At 33.7% G+C, this 17411-nt stretch overlaps 1 protein-coding gene across 10 annotated transcripts in view; it reads right to left on the reverse strand.

Moving 5' to 3' along the window:
* The window catches only part of LOC139819730 (uncharacterized), a 158072-nt gene that overhangs the window by 51878 nt on the left and 88783 nt on the right, over nt 1-17411 (reverse strand). For 8 of the 10 annotated variants that reach the window (XM_071789376.1, XM_071789367.1, XM_071789368.1 and 5 more), the window contains 3 exons: nt 6816-7018; nt 5805-5902; nt 1098-1307 (listed from right to left, as the gene is read on the reverse strand). In XM_071789376.1, coding sequence (XP_071645477.1) covers nt 1098-1307; nt 5805-5902; nt 6816-7018 — 511 coding nt within the window. The remainder of the gene's footprint in view (nt 1-1097; nt 1308-5804; nt 5903-6815; nt 7019-17411) is intronic. The other 2 variants (XM_071789374.1, XM_071789375.1) reach the window with 2 other exon arrangements.

The raw sequence follows: 17411 nt of genomic DNA on the forward strand, positions 1-17411 counted from the left end.
CAATTTATCAACAATTTACTGCTTTAAATGTTGTATTTTGGTAAAGCAGCGACTTTCTCGCGAAATAAAGTATTCTCTGCTTTAAAAAAAAGACGTTTATATTAGTCGTTTATGCCTTCCAAAACTCAAAATAACTGCTACATTTTTCAAACTTTTTTGTTTATAACTTTTTAATAAACAATGACCGACGGCTAAAACCTTTTGAAGGTCACTCAGTAGGGTAACCTTCACAACATATGTCAAGGTCAAGGTCATCGGAGAGGACGTCGCTATTATGCATAATTACCGACAATTCTTTTATTCATTTATTACGTAAGGAATAAAAACAATACTTATTTTGTTAACTTTTATTATATTTAAGCAATACAATACAGAAAGAAGTCAAGGAAGTCACTATAGATATACGAATGACTGAAGAGCGCGCGTTAGCTTGATAGCCCTGATAGCGCTACATAGCCGAAAGCCCTTAATTATTCGTTAACTTTAACTGTTTTCTTAATACAAAAACTATTTGTTACATGCAACTTTGCTAAAGGAAAAAGTTGTTCCTTTTAGCGATAGGGAATCACATCTTGTACTCCACATAAGCGAATTTTGGGACACCCTGTATAATCAATTCCGAGCAATTATGTTAGGTCTTTTTAGAATAATCCGGTATTTTAAGATCTAAAAGTAAGATTTACGAAAGAAAGTCATTTAATTATTGTAATCTATAATAATCAAGTGTGAGTTTCCCAAAGAGAGAAACTCTAATTTTAACAAATCTTATCGTATATTCAGGCAAACTCACTATAGTATTTAGAAATTTTCAGCTACCGTAAAAAAAAAAGTTTTATGTTAAAACGCTTAATTCTCAGTTACATCTCTCAAAATATTCACGCAAAATGTTGAAAAATATTTCGCTTAAAAGGATCTTAAAGTAATTTTTTTTCCTTTTTTTCTTTCTTTAGTAGGAGAAAATTTCTAAATCCTATCAAACGTTCATTAATAGATAGGTTGGGGGATTTTTTCGGTTCAAGTCGCGCGGAGCGCCGACGTGGCGACGGACACGGATATTGCCCGTCGCGTCGACCGGGTGCGGTATACCTATGCGTTACCTGAGAGCACGCGTGCTGTGTCGGATGCTGCGTGTACGCGGAGTTTGCGGACGCGCACACGCCGGTGCCGGGAACCTTGAGCTGCTCCTTGTAGTCGGGCTGGTACGGCAGCAGCATGCGTATCTTGCCCCAGCGATTGAAGAACAGGGCTATCGCGCCCGCCCAGACTATCAGCACTAACACTACTATGCCCACTTCGACGCCGCGGATCTGCGAACCAAGCAGTCGCGTCCTCTTGATTATCAGCTTCGAGTCAGCTCGTGGGTCAGGATGTAAAAACTAGCAATGGGATTAAGTATCAAGTAGGTTCGAACTCTACGCTAATCTGTTAGCGTAGTTTCGAACTCTCTGATGTTATTATTTCGAAAAGCAGCCTAGGAGTATTACTTCCAAGTGGACTCAAACCTTGATCAAATATGTTCGAATCTTTTATGAGTTATACTTTCTTACATTTTGTTTTTACGTTTCTTTGAATCAAAATGTTTGTATAAAGCAATAATTGTTGAAATATCTGTACCTTAGAAGTAAAGAATCGTATCTCCAGTTTTTGTCAAAACAAAGTTAATTTACTTTTCCTAATATACCAGGAGCTTAAATTGTAAAGTGATAAAAAGTTTTATGCCCATTATTACTAGTTCCTAAGATACTAATGTTTAAAAAAAATTGCATTAAAAATTTTCATAGAAATTATAAACTTTAAATCTTGTTTTCTCTAAATTTATAATTATGGAGATATATACAATATTCTTTACTATTTTGGGCTGTAAAAGGAGTGAGGCAGGGATGTCCAATTAGCGCGACATTATTTGACATATATATTTCATAACGAAAACTTTTATCCGCCAGTGATTAAAAACAAATTCAAATTTTTTATTGCTCGACTACCTGGCTAAATTTATACATAGGTGCACAACATTTCGGCTCATAATTAAAGCCCTTATCGTGCCGTCTGAAATATATGAACATCGCGATATAACACATAAAAATATAAATTAGAAATTAGTCATAAAAACAGAGAGCATTACCTAATCGTCAAAAAGACTCGTCATAAGTTAATCAAGACCTTCTTGCGTTCATGGGAATGTCCCAGCATTGTCACAAAGCACATATATTATTATATATTTCAGACATAAAAGGAAGAGATGAAGAAAAATCCTAGTGGAGTGAAGATCGGAAAGAAAAAGATATGGTCGCTAGAATATGCGGATGACATAGTACTTATTGTTGCAGAAAATGAAGATATGATGAATATAATGATGAAGGTGTTCTACAGGTATATAAAAAGGAAGAAACTAGAGCTAAGTACAGAAAAATAAAAAATAATCGTATTCAAGAAGAGAAGCGGCAAAGAGAGGAAAAGAGAATGGTGGTGGGAAGATATGAGAATTGAAGAGACAAAAGAAATTAATTACTTAGGGTATAAAATATGCAGAAACAATAATGACGAGATGCACATAAAAGATAGAATAAGGAAAGAAAAAATTGCGATGGCATGGATATGGAGTTATGGAGAAAGGAAGTTTAACGCGGATATAATATGGAGAATGAAATTGTTTGATAGAATTATAAAACCAATAATGTTATATAGAGTAGAGATATGGGGATACAGAGAAAGAAAGGAGGTAGAGGTAGTTCAAGAGAGATACATAAGGTGGATTCTAGGTTTACGAAGATCTACCCCGGGGTATGTGGTGAGAAAAGAAATGAAAAGAGCGAAGATAAGAATTGTAGTGGAAAGCAGAGCGGCAAAATATGAAGAGAAAATGAGAAATGATGCAAGCAAGCAATGATGAAGAAAGCAGAGAAGATATACAAAATTGGTTGACAGAAAGTAAAGAGAGACGAGAGTACATACAGAGATGCGGCATGAGCAAGGAAGAACTGATAAGGATAGGAGATGAAGGTATTGATTGCATGGTATCAAGAGACAGAGAAGTAGATCCAGGAGAGAGCGGAAAAAATTGAAAACTCAAAAGTGTGTAAGGATTATAAAGATGTCAAAATAGCATGACTGCCTAGATATATCAAAGATGGGGTCAAAAAAGGGAAGGAAAAGATAAGCCTAATAGCGAGAATGAGGTGTGGAAATGAGACAAAAGGGAATATGTATTGGATGAATGAGGAATGGAGAAAATGTAGACTATGCGGGAAAGAAAACGAAGATATGCGACATGTAAGTACGAGATGTTGCTGAGTGACGATGAAACAGGGTATGGATGGATGAAAGGTTTGAAACAGATAAGATTAGAAATGGAAAAAGAAAAGAGTTCAAATGTAAAAATTCATAATATATGTATTGTTCGAATAGTTTATAAGCAGGATCGTAACAGCAAAATGTAAAAACCGGAAACAGGATTTGACAAATGATAGTTGTGTAAAGTCTGGCAGGCTAAACTGCTATGTAAGCACCAGAAGGTGAAGCATTAATAAATACTACTACAATATTCTTTACTTCTATTCTCTCTACTTACAGATACATTATTTTTTGATAATTATAAATATTAGATTTTATCAATTTGTTAAAATTAAATATAAGAAAAATATAGAATAAAAGTTACTTATACTTAAAATACACATTTATACACTCTTTGATTAAATTTTATTCTTAGAGTTCGAGTACTACTTGTAAAAGATTCTATTCTTTATGATGATATTCTTTATGATAAAAACTACTTATAGGAACATTTTGAATTCAGGTACTTATTTTAAAATTCGAAACTTATAGTTAGTCGGGATCAGTTACTTCACAAGTACAATGATCTATTATTTTTTACTAAATATTATTTAAATCTTAGGAAATAAAACTTGATCATGGAATTTGACTCGGATTAAGTGTATATTAAACTTGATCCTGATTTAATATATATTGAACTCGATCCTACCCCTAATAAAGACGGTAGTCGCCATCACCGCGATGACAATTCTCTCATCGAGAACGAAAGTGAGAATTACTTAGGATTTATTTATTGCGCTCGTTGCGTGTTTATAGTGGAGGTATTCTTTATGACAAAAGAAGGAGTTGACACTTTGTCGACAAGATGCGTAATAAAATTACGCTTTACATGGGCACAACGTTAATTGTTACTTACATTTGTCAATATATAAAATCCCCTTTATGATGATTTCTTCAAACATTTACGAATATATGCTTTAAAATACGATACATATAAAAAATACCATGGTTTTTTTAGAATAGTTTTTATTACGCGTATAGCTGAATTTGCCTACTGCAGGTTAAAGTATCAGCGTAATAAGAAAACCTGGCGAAGTATTAAAAAAGATTCGTTGTTTTGTATGTAGAAAGGTCGCAGCCCCTTTCCGTTTCGATTAGATTTCAGCAAAGTTTCGCGGTCCTATTACAATCCCCTCGTTTCCTGCTCCGCCTTTATTCTTTCCAAGAGATAATCTTGTATCCCATCGCGAAGATCAATTTTCTACTTTTCCCTCCACTTAGTGACACTTCGAACCCGTTGATTTTGCGGAAAGGCACGCTTAGGATAACAGATTGGTATAAAAGTCTAATTTACGCGCTTTGGGTGCGAAATATCGGTGCAAAATTTATGTAAACCTGAAAATCTCTCTGAATTGCACGGAATTTATGCGAGAGAGAGTTTATTATATCGACAACGATATCAGAAGAAATAACAGATAACATATATTCTTCTAGCCAATATCTCCGCTGATATAAATAGAAGCATCTGCGACGCGAGTAAGACTTTCTTTCTCAAAAGTTTTGTTCACAAGGTTATACTTTTTCAAGAGATGAAGTATACAGTGAGGATTTGCAGAGATCACAAAAAGAAGCTTAAAGATTGTGAACGTCGATAAAAAGAAATTTTTCAATCTGCGCGATATACTTTGAAAGAGAAATTTATTAGGATATATGTTGAATCGATACTGAAACCTAAGTTATAAGCAAGAAAATATTGCGACCTTTTCAGTACAGTAAACTTTTTTATTTTGTATATCCTTTTCGCATATTTTATTAATAAATATGCAAATCTCTATGTATATACGTTATATACGTGCGTTATGAGCTATTTTATGAAGTTACTTTTATTTTAAATGGTTAATTATTTTAAAACGATTACTGCTTCCACAATGTTATCGACAAAAAATTTTAGAAAATTCCAAATTTCAAAAAAATTTCATCGAAAAATTTAATATTTAACAAAGATGCTTTTCGTGTTAAATCTATTACGACTTTGTTTGTCCTCTTATTAATTGAAAGAAATAAATTTTTTAAATCAACAGATAGAAATGCGCGATAGAAAATGCTCGCCAGAGTCTTCTCGCGCTGCCGCTGCTATGGCACAGAAATATCGATGTTGCAAAATACCGAAAGAGACGCCAACTGTGTATTGCCTTTTATTCAGTCATTTTTCTTCCGTTTCTCCATTTCCACGGTTCTCAGTGCACGCAGATGTTTCATCTATGGCATGATAAATTGATTTCTCTTTCATCAAAGCATTTCGTCCTATTCGCTTTCATGTGATATTTAAGGACATTTCCTCGATCTACGAGCTGTAACGTTTCCGCGCAAATTCAGATCAAACAAAATTCTTCCAATTTTGTTACAAATAAAGTAAGGAGATTGCGCACACGTTTATCCAAAGTCGGAACAAAAATCGCGAAAGCGATTTCCAACGCGAGACAACGAACCCCAGAGCGCGAAATTGTGCATCGTTTCGGAGAAAAGTAACTTACTTGTATATACGGTTGAGGCTGCTGCGAGGACGGTGGAGGTGGAGGAAGAGGACCACCAGTTACCGCTGCATCTTGCTGCGGGGACGTGCGTGGTGGCTCTGAAAACGACACGATCTTGTTTACTCGATACGCCAAATTGCGTCGCGTAAATCACTGCTGTGAGATTTTACACGGTACTTTGCGCGTCAATGTGGGCGTCGAAAAAATAATGCTCATTAAGCTCTATTTCGTGAGTTAATTTCTGTGCGCTACGTATGATTAAAGAAACGGTTATTAAAGGAGTTTAAACGAGCAAGAAAAATTAGTAAAAAATTTTCGGAAAACTAATTTCTCGCAGTTAGAATTTATTTTTTACAATTTTACTATTCCAACGTTCCATGGAATAAAACTGTGATCTCGGATGGATTAACTGAAATCAATTAATTGCTACATATTTTAATTATATACCTATATAATAACAAAAAATAGATAAAAAGTATCTATCGTATTTTTTTTATACTTTGTAAAACTGCAACCCGCACCGAGCTAAGTTAAAATCAATTTTACGAGGTAACCCAAAATTAAGCTAAATTAAAATTAAATATTCTTAATATATTGAAGCGTCGAGAAATGAGAGAATAATTGTAGTAAATATAGTTTGTGATTTTTATATTTTTAATTTGGATATTTGAAACCTCGAATCTTTAAATATTTAACTCACTATGATATATTTTTAATTAAAGATATATATTTTAAGATATATTTTCACAAGCTATTAAAATATGTTTGTTCGTTTATGAGCAAAGTAAAAAGGATAGAGAGACATTTTCAGGAAGATATATGTATTGCAGAAATGCACGCGAACGAAAATACCGCAAATACCACATTGCAATATGGCTTGCGTCTTTTTGCGAAGATTAATAAGTGAAAAAAGAAGAAAATGAGGAGTGACTGTGGAGTAAACGTCATAAGGGATGCTAATGATAACTACACAGAATGCTAGAAAACTATTTTTCCTTTGTCAGAACGCACCTGTCACATGTGACCGTGATGCCGAAGACAGGTAAAGCTTAGGAAGGCAAAGCTTACCGAGTGTACGGAAGACGATCGGTCTGCTTCGAAACTTCTTTCCGGCCCTCACGGCGGTTACGACCAGCTGATATTGCGTGTCAGCTCGAAGGCCGCTCAAGGTGACCGCTTCGCTATTTCCTGCGACCACCGCCACGACCCTGTAACTAACCACTTGCCGTTATGATTCTGTGTTTCATACTTACGGTCGTTTTCGGCTCTCTTTCATGAAGATGTTCCCACTTATCACAAGCGTAAAACCGTTATCTGAGAGATCTCCCTAATTCTGTATCATTATAATTACCATAAGACAATAATTCCCGCATTAGTAAGATACATAAATTAATAAATAAAATTATTACGAATTACATAAGAAGTACTTGAAGTAACTTTTTGTACAATACATCTTTTATAGTATACGCGTACTTTACAAAGGATACTTTTATTATAAAATCAAATTAGTTTAGAAAATATTATACGGTATCAAAGTTGTAAAAATATATATTTATATAAAAATTTCGAAAATCTGGAAAATATTTAAAGACATTTTATACAAATTATGTGTACATGTGGTATTAAAAACTATTTTCCAGTACTAATAAAACATTTTTGGATCCACCAAGGCCCTGCAGAAGCGTGCATCTTTGACACTGTGTATTTTGAAAACAAAGCCCACAGAATATTCCCTTTAATTTTTTGTATTTACTTAGAAAACACCATGTATAAATCTTTAATTAAAAAATTGGCAGATATCATCTTTATTAAACACTGAATATAATACGATGAAATTATAATAACTTTGAATAATAGCAGATATTTTCTACTAGTACATTTATACACCGAAATATCTAATTGTAAGTGGTTTACATCTCCGCTAATGTTATTAACAATTAACACATTTTTAAGCATGAGTACATTAAACATATCAATCATAAATAATTGACAGTATCAGTTGACACATCAATGGTTTCTACAATTTAACGGATTTTTAAAGAATACACTCATTCAATGATTATCGATAGCCGCAGTTTTAATTTGTTGTCAGTGGTCATCTATAACATGCCACCAATGACCACACATATACATGTTTAATAATCCTTTTGTTCTTACATAATTTAAAAAGAGTAGCATACATTTTTGGATATTTATGCTTTTCAAACAGGATATTTTTATTGTACAATAAATGATCTAATGGATTTACTATTTAATTGATAGTTAAATATATCGATTAGCTTTGATAACGTAATTGACGGTATGTCTCTCGATGTAGGGCGCATCACAATGCGTCATTATAATGCGGAATTATGGCGATAATAAAAGAACTCACATCGCGTTAATAAAAAGAATTATGGTAAAATGAAAAGAGAAAGAGCGGGACAATAGGGGAACAAAATTAAACAGAATTCGTTCCATTTATTTCACATTTATAACAGCCACATCAATAAGAAGCATAAAGATAAAGGTATTTTTTGCTTGAAATCATTTCTTAAGTAAGTATGTATTATATGATAATACATTAATTTTTAATAGATTTATAGTGGCAAAGGAAGTATAATTAATTAAAAAACTACTTTTTTATACATTGCATGGAACAAATCTTTTTACACGATATTATATTTGGAATAATCTTCTTTTTAAACTAATTATTTCTTATAATATTCCAAATATAATATCGTGTAAAAAGATTTGTTCCATGCAATGTATAAAAAAGTAGTTTTTTAATTAATTTTGTTATTTATGGTTTAAATTAATTAATCCATAATACGTTATCTTATCGACATTTTCCTTCAACTTTAATCGTGAATTTTTCGAAACAAATTACTTTACACGACTGAATCAAATATCTGCTACACATCTTGCTACAGAACATATTAATTGCTGTGATAATTCATATAAATTCAGTATATAATATAAATTCAATACATTTCAATTAACAATAAATGAAAAACAAAACAAGTGAAAATATTGAACATTTGATGCGCATTGTTCGATGGAGCAATTATAATTTGAGCAAAAGATAGGCATTAAATTTCAAAACGTTGATGCCATCATGTAAATCAATTGATGGTTTTTGAAAATCTTTAACAGCAAGACACGATGGAATCGCCGTGTTTAATATAATGTGATTAATGTAATGTTAATAATTAATATAATAGCTTTGTACAATATAAGTACAAAATGATGTTAAATGCAAGAAATTATTTCAGTGCATTATTATTAATTCCTTGAAATCGTAAATCACTAAAAAGTCACTTAACAGATTAAACTTTATAAATCTAGATAACAGAATGACCTATCAATTAATTATAAAACAATCGTATTTTAATAGAACTTCAATGTGTCATCTATTTATTAAGATAATAATGTGCATTTAAAAGTTAATTGTAAAAAAATACGGCGTCTAATTTTTTCTTAATTTTAAGAACAGAATCCCATTTGCGAGAACCACTACGCAGTTGCATGATTTTTGCAGAATATTAACCCCTAACGAAATATATCGTATCCCGAAAAGAATCCTGTCACAACTCAAAAAATTTTGATTTTGAATTAAGCCCATAAAAAGTATGCCTAAGGTTTTCTACATGCTATAATAGTATTATACGTTTATATGCAAAATTCGACGCACGGCACGGGAACAGAAGTGTCGTTATTCTTTTAAACCGATCAAGTTGCGGTTGTTGGATAAATAAGTGAATAAATATAGTGAGTGTTACAGTACTTTTACTGAAACAACGTCACAACTTGAAAATATTTTAACTTGTGACAGTCTTTTACTACGAGATAAGTCAATTTTTTCTAACAAATTCACTTGGCAGCAATTTAAAAAAAACAACTGAGAATGAGATTGTAAAAATGACAGACATTAAGATTATAAAAGTAGAAAAAAAATTGTCTTTACACTATCTTTTTTAAAACGTCTTTCTCTCAGCAAACAAAAAAGTACTGGTAAATAATAGAAGAAAATAAAAAAAATCTTTCTCTGCTCAGAACTATAACCGGCGTACTTCAAAAAGTTAATTATAGGAAACAAAAAGAAAGCTGATATTCGAGAACTTCTCAAAGACGATCATATTCCAAAATTATCGTACTTTTTACGAGTTTATTTTTTAATAATTCCATTAATTAAATTAATTTTTTAATAATTTAATAGTCTTTTTTAAGAATAATAATTACTATGTTTCTTCAAATACTGTTTAAGTTTTGTAATTTATTAATACTTCATTATTTTTTTACGTTCGAACTTATTTTATAATACATTGATTATCTTCAAAAGTGTAATTTATTTCGTATTCTTTCTACTTTTAAAGCCTATAGAAGTTTAATAAAAACATATCTAACTATTGATGCAAGAACTATTACAAATCTGAAAAACCACCCTATCGAGGGGTGCTGGAAGTCTTGAGACAGAATTCTTTAGAATCATTTCTTTAAGAAACAGTATAAGTGTCATAACAAAATATCGTAATTGTAATTGCGTTAGTTATCTCACAATTCAAAAAAATTATATTAAATTTTTGTTCTTACTTTCTTCTGAAAATTGTGAATTTTTGAGTTGTGACAGTATTCTTTTCTGTGTGCAATATATTAAGCTGTGCTATTTTGCTATGAGCTCAACCCCGGATTTTGTGAATCTTGCTTTCACAACTTATCTCTTCGTGATCTTTCTTTGATACTACCTCGAGAATTCAGAATGCAATCTGTATCCTTGTGAAGACGGAGGTACTCCTCTTTCAGCAAGGTCATTTTCTCATATGTTGTATCGCGGGTTATCAAAGTGCAGCTTCGATTTATCGTTGCTACGGTTCGACAAATCCCACTCACACACAGTAAGGCTCGTGTTACGTTACAACCGACGCCGCGACGTCAAGACACGTAATTTAATTGGCGACATCGAATGTACCGTTAACAATCATGGAAGATCAAGATTATCAGAGTATATAATCTATCGTCATCATCCGAGTTCCACTTTATAGTTTATTTGTTCAAATTTAGCGCGTTCTCAAAAATATCGACTCGTTCGTGAAATCGATAGCGTAGCGGCGACCACGGTGCCGGAAGCTAGGAGCGCGCTACCGATTCTCTTTTGTCGTTACCGGTCCGAGCTTGCGACGCGACGAGCCGCGTTCCGCGCCATTCGCTCAAGGTCTGAGATACTGTACGCACATTTCGAGATCGTGGTTCTTTTGCTCGATTAGTAAGATTCGTTCGAATCAGCGTAATCCCGATAAAGTACGATCGAGTTAGATCGTTCGGTCGTATACATTAATTGTACGAGGCGTGATTCTAATATACGGAAGAATATTCTGTTCGGAAAGTATCGCATAAAGCTGCGCCATTGCATCATTACTTTCGAAGTATCGGCCTCGCGTGGTGTGATCCCCGAGATCACGAAAAGATTGATTCCTGCGTGCGTGCGATTTCCGTGGTTATTACCGCCTGAGACAAAGAGAAAGAGAGAGCGAGAACATTCCAGCCGACGCACGAGGGAAGAAGGACGCGTGCTTAATAAGAAGGACGAATTCTGCTAGCGCTCGAGAATTACATCCCTGGTTAATGCAGCCTATGACGATCGAGCTGAGTTCTTCAACGTTAAGTACTTCGTTTCTTTTTCTGTCCGTGTTTCGGATAAGCGTGGACCACGCCATTGCGGGCTCTTTCTAGCCCATCCGATTACATCGGATAACGCTGTCTAACGACGGTTTCTATCGCAAGATAGATCGCAATATCGATAAGCCGCGCATCGGTTTACGCCACGTGTACACGCGTTAATTGTATTTCTACCGAATTCCGCGTTGTTTTTGACTCGAGACGCTTCGTTGTGTTTATGTCGGTACGGTAAAACAACCTTGATATTTGATACCTCATTGTTTAGCCCGTCACGCGGGTCTCTTACGTTTCAGTAGCAAAAAGGAAAGATTCTCGGAAAAGACATTACATGCTCTACCAAATTATATAGCGTTATATCAATATTCATTTATATTTCTTAGTTTCGACATTACGTTGCGCATTATTCAAAGAATGAGTTTAGGTTTTCGCTGCGAGATAGAAAAGTAATGCGATTTGCGATCACGACACATACAGTGTCTTCAAGAAGCAATAATAACATAATTATTGCCAACCTTATATATATTAGATTTAATTTGCTCTTATTTTTTAGGATTTAAGAATGATAATTATTCTGCTTTTATTGTGAACAGTACTATTATTCAATGTGTTTGCCATTTATTTGATTACTATTGTATGCTTTATTAATATTGTGTCTCTGCTCATCAGGAAGAGCTTTTGTAAATATACTCAGATAACTAAATCCCTGTTGCTCGTTCACCTCAGTTACATTTCACTGCTTGTATTCATTCTATTTTAAACAATTATTATATAGAATTATTATTATTATTATTATTATTATTATTATTATTATTATTATAATAAACTGTTCGTATAAATATATTGCAACATATTTCTGTATTATGTTTTAGATAAAGATAAAATAGTTCGTCAAGTACAATTTGTATAAAAACTGTTCTAAAGCGAACGAAAAATAGAACAGAAACAGTTCAGTAGAACAAAGTTGGACCGCAAATCAGTTACAGCGCACGTTCCCGGGAAAGCAAAATTTTCCAATTGACCTATTTAATATATTCCCTCTCGTGCATTCTCGTTGTTACGTAAGGCCATAATCTCACTGGCGTAAGTGTACGTTGGATTTTACATAACGAGGCCCCGTAGCACTGGACTCCGTCTTATCATGGCGAAGATCGATGCTATGCATTTGCGCAAAGCACAAAAGCACTTTGTGCTTTGAGTACATTTAGGTAAATGAACGCTGCAACAGGCCGTCTGACCTTCTCATGTTCGCGTTTCAATAAATCAGCGCACAGGGCGTATGTCATCAAATGTATCTTCTCTCACTTTAGAGAGAGAGAGAGAGAAAAAGAGAGAGAGAGAGAGGGAGGGAGGGAGGGAGGGAGAGAGAGAGAGAGAGGGAGAGAGGGAGGGAGAGAGAGAGAGGGAGAGGGAGAGGGGGAGAGAGGAGAGGGAGAAGGGAGAAGGAGAGGGAGAGGGAGAGGGAGAAGGAGAGGGAGAGGGGAGAGGAGAGGGAGAGAGAGAGAGAGAGAGAGGGAGAGAGAGAGAAGGGAGGGAGAGGGAGGAGAGAGAGAGAGAGGGAGGAGAGAGAGAGGGGAGAGAGAGAGAGGGAGAGAGGGAGAGAGGGAGCAAGAGGAGGGAGAGAGGGAGAGAGGGAGAGAGAGAGAGAGGGAGAGAGAGAGAGGAGAGAGAGGAGGGAGAGAGAGAGGGAGAGAGAGAGAGAGGGAGAGAGAGAGGGAGAAAGAGGGAGGGGGGGGGGGAGAGAGAGAGAGAGAGAAAATCAATGTTTCTCTATTAAAAATGCCCACAAAATTTTTTTCTGGATTATGACTGACAAAAATTCTATAAATGCTTGCAAATTAAGCTTTAGGAAAGCAAATACATAATTATAAATCTATTTTATATATGTACATAATGTTTCCTAAGCAAGTACAAAAAATTGAAGGATGGTTTATTATAGGAAGAAAAGGTCCTATACAAACATATGCCCTAAACTGCTTTGCTTTCAAAATACAGAATGTACTGGAAAATAATTCTCAATATCACACACTCTTGTACGCGTACCTGTATAAAATATCTTTACAAGTTTTCCAGATTTTCGAAATTGTTATGTATATATTTTTACAACTTTGACACTTTGTATTTCGAAAACAAAACAGTTTAGGGAATATGTTTCTATAGGATATGTTTACTTTTTCTTCCTAAAACAAGCCACGGAATATTTCCTTAAATTTTTTGTACTTGGAAAATACTCTGTATACATAATGTTATAATCTTCAACAATCACGTTTCAAAGTTGCAAAAGATAAGAAAATTTTCTAGTTAAATATTAGATAAGTTTTGATTTAATAGAAATTTAATGTTAAGTATTAAAAAGTCGTAATAAATAACATGTTTTGTTAATATTTTTACTATGAAAAAATATGCCTCCCTTGTGTATAAAAAAGATTTTAAAATATTTTAACTTTAAAATAATTTTTGATAAAAAAAGTGGAAAAAACTGGAGCAGTCAATAAATCATATTTCAATAATGGAACATATATAATAACGGTTTAACGCGAATTTAACGTTCTTTTTTGTTTACGATTTGTGCAAGTTGAATTCTATGTCTTTCATTCCTAATGGTACATTGCCATTTGTGAATCTCGCGAATCCAATTATTCACCGTTACTCGTGAAACATATTTATATTAATAATTATATATAAACATTTCGCGAGTTTGTTAGCACAGTCACATTAATGTATACTGTGCACTGTAGACAATTCATAAAAAATTAATGATTTTGTAAATTCAATAGATACCCTAATATTGAGGTAGATATAATATTGAAAGAGAATGAAAAATCAATACTTATTGTTTTTTAGTATATACAAACGGTATATATGTTTATATATTTAATCAGTCGTGTGCATTTATCATTTCAATAAAAAGAAGGAAGCAAACAAACACGTAAAGTGCAGAAGTAACTAACACATGAAGCGTGAACTAAGGGTGAATACTAAAAAAAATAATGATTTGTTAATATATATAAGCTATTGCCAACAGTAACTTGTGCAAAAGTTTACTCTAAACAGGTGCGGAATTAACCCTTTCCCGCATGCATGTCACGATAAACTCGATTCCTCTGTCGTGTATGTACAATAACTCGTTCTATTGGATCTAGTTAAATTAGTTACGAACTACTGTCGAATAGAGTTCCAGTTCTTGACAGAATGAATAAACTTGTCAACAAGGTCTTCTACAAAATTACTTTTATATCAAGTATATATAGTTATTTTAGTTATTTATAATATACATATGTGCAAAGAGGCTCAGAATTTCTTAACACAGAAAAAAATAAGTGTTAAATCAACACTGATATACTTGTATACAGGGTATTTCCGGACATTTGTGACAAAGGGGTGCTAGATCTTAGTAAATTGAATAATTTTTGTTGAGTAACCGGCCTCTTTAAGACGCTAGACTGCGGAGCGCATTCGCCGGACTTAACGTGCCTTGATTTTTTCTTATGGCGGAGACATGTAAAAAGTTTAGTGTACCCCTGTCGATACCCAAAATGAGCTCATCGACAGGATAATGAACGCAAGTGATGTGATTCGCAATACTCCTGGAATTTTCCAGATCAGTCAATGCACCGTAGATGCAAAGCTTATATTGAGATTGCAGGTCGCCATTTTGAACATTTGTTGTAATAAAATAAACAAAATAAAACTAAAAAACATATGATTTTTTTAAATTTCAATCTAATCATACAAAAATCAAGCAGCGTTCAAAAAGGTTAAAAACGATGCCTAGAGTCTTAAGGAGGCGCCGCCGGACACGGATTACTACAAAAATTGTTTAATTTATCAAGAAGCATCCTGTTAAGTAAATGTCAGAAGAAACACCCTGTATACGCAAGAATATACCTATATGTAATCCTTTATTTCCCTCGTGTTAGGCGAGAGCTAACATCACATCTTATTTCTTCAATTATATACATGTGGCTTAAAAGTTGACTCTGAAACTTTTTTACTTTTCATTTATAATCTTTTAGATTATATTTATATAATTATATTTTTCAAAATTTTGTTAATACAATTTTTAGATTATTAGATTTTGAAAGTGCTAAAATGATATATCTATGCGCAGCACTCATGTCAAGAGCAAATACTTACAAGGGGACACTACGCACTGCTCTTCGCTAATTTTGATGAAACTTGCAGCAATTGTAGGAAATACTATGTAGTGAATACCTGTAAAGCCGTTTTTCTAAATGAACCCTAAGAGCCGAATTATAAACAATCATAGATGGATTTTTCCGTTGGTGTATCCATATTAAGTGTCTTATCTTCTATTCTCGCGATTGAAGTGAGACTTTGGGAAATGATTTAAGCGTGCCACGGAAATATTTAAAGCTAATCAGATTTGCTGCAAAATTCCTAGAAGCACCAGAATTCAAAATCATTATTGGTGGCTTGGCAGGGTCTGCCGCCTAAACTAATAATTACATTTGCATGTATTTCTGTGGATAATGTTCCTGAATGTTTCCACAAAATTGCTTGTTTGCAGCAACTAGCAACAGCTAAGTACAGTTTTGCAGTGCTACTCTTCTACTTATTCATGATCTATAAATTAATTTATTTCAAGCAAACAGTGCTTGAAACAGTAGTACTTCTTACAGTTTGGACGGTAGACTTAACCTAGAGAGCCTCAAGGGAGAGACTGGCCAAAAGGCGAACTGTTTCTATCTCCATTTGCATTCAAACCGGAAATAAGAAAGACGGAGGTATTAATATAAAAATGTAGAGAGAAAAACAGGATTTCTACTATTTCCTGTTTGCATGCAAATGGCGGCGAATTGGCCAGTCTCTCCCTGAAGGCTCTTTAGACTCCACCAAGCCTTAACAATGATTTTAACTTCTGGTGCTCCTGGCAATTTTGCAGCAAATCTGACTTGCTTAAATGATCCTGAAGCATGCTTAAATCATTTCTCAAAGTTTTATTTCAATCGCGAGGGTAGAGGATAAGCGGCTTAATATCGATACGCAGCGAAAAGATTCACCTATAATTGTTTATAACTCGGCTCTTTAGGGTTCATTTAGAAAAACGACTTTACAGGTATTTACTACATAGTATTTCCTACAATTGCTGCAAGTTTTACTGTTTTAGATTGATGTACCGAATTACCGATCAATGTTTCATCCTCTTGTTCTTACAAGACTGTATTTGGACGCTATTTCCAACGTCTGTTAATCTCTAATCAACCGTTAACTTTCAGAATAGCCAACTTCTATTAACTATTCTGAAAAGTTAGTCTTAATAGTCGGTTAGAATTTAACAGACGTTTATAGTGGCCCTTTATCTGAGAAAACTATGTGGCAATATCACACTAATACAGTGACAAACATACAAGGGCGGCGCAGGGCTTACACGAGGGCACTGACGTTCGTTTGGCGAACGAGGGCAATGGAGGAGTAATCTTGAAATGAGATTATATTGCGTTAAACGAAGAAAACTTGCTTGAATGAAGTCATTTATATAGTTCAACGAAGTTTTATACAAATTCAATCAAGAAAAAAAAAGTTGAAATAAAAAGTTAAAATTCTTATAAGAAAAGATCATACATTCTTGCGTATATATAAATATATCAGTGTTAATTTGATACTTTTTTTCTGTGTACTAAAACAGCTTATAATGTTTTATGTAGCTCATTCTAGATAAAGATAATTCTAGAAGGCATTTTAGTTCCAAAATGCAAAAGTAGGAAAATTCCGTATTATTTAGTTTGTTCGCTAATGATGTATTTTTGTGATATTTTTGTTATGTACATTAGTACTTCTAATGTTTTCTTTATACGTGAGAGAGAGTCTTAAACACTACATTTTTACTGGAATTTAAATTAAAATTCTGCAAATTACTTTGTTGTAATGTTATATAATTTTAATACTGCTTCATTACAAAATTTTTACATTTTTAGCTTGGTAAAGATTAAA

The sequence above is a fragment of the Temnothorax longispinosus genome, chromosome 9 (genome assembly GCF_030848805.1).
Source record: "Temnothorax longispinosus isolate EJ_2023e chromosome 9, Tlon_JGU_v1, whole genome shotgun sequence".
Lineage (NCBI taxonomy): Eukaryota > Metazoa > Arthropoda > Insecta > Hymenoptera > Formicidae > Temnothorax > Temnothorax longispinosus.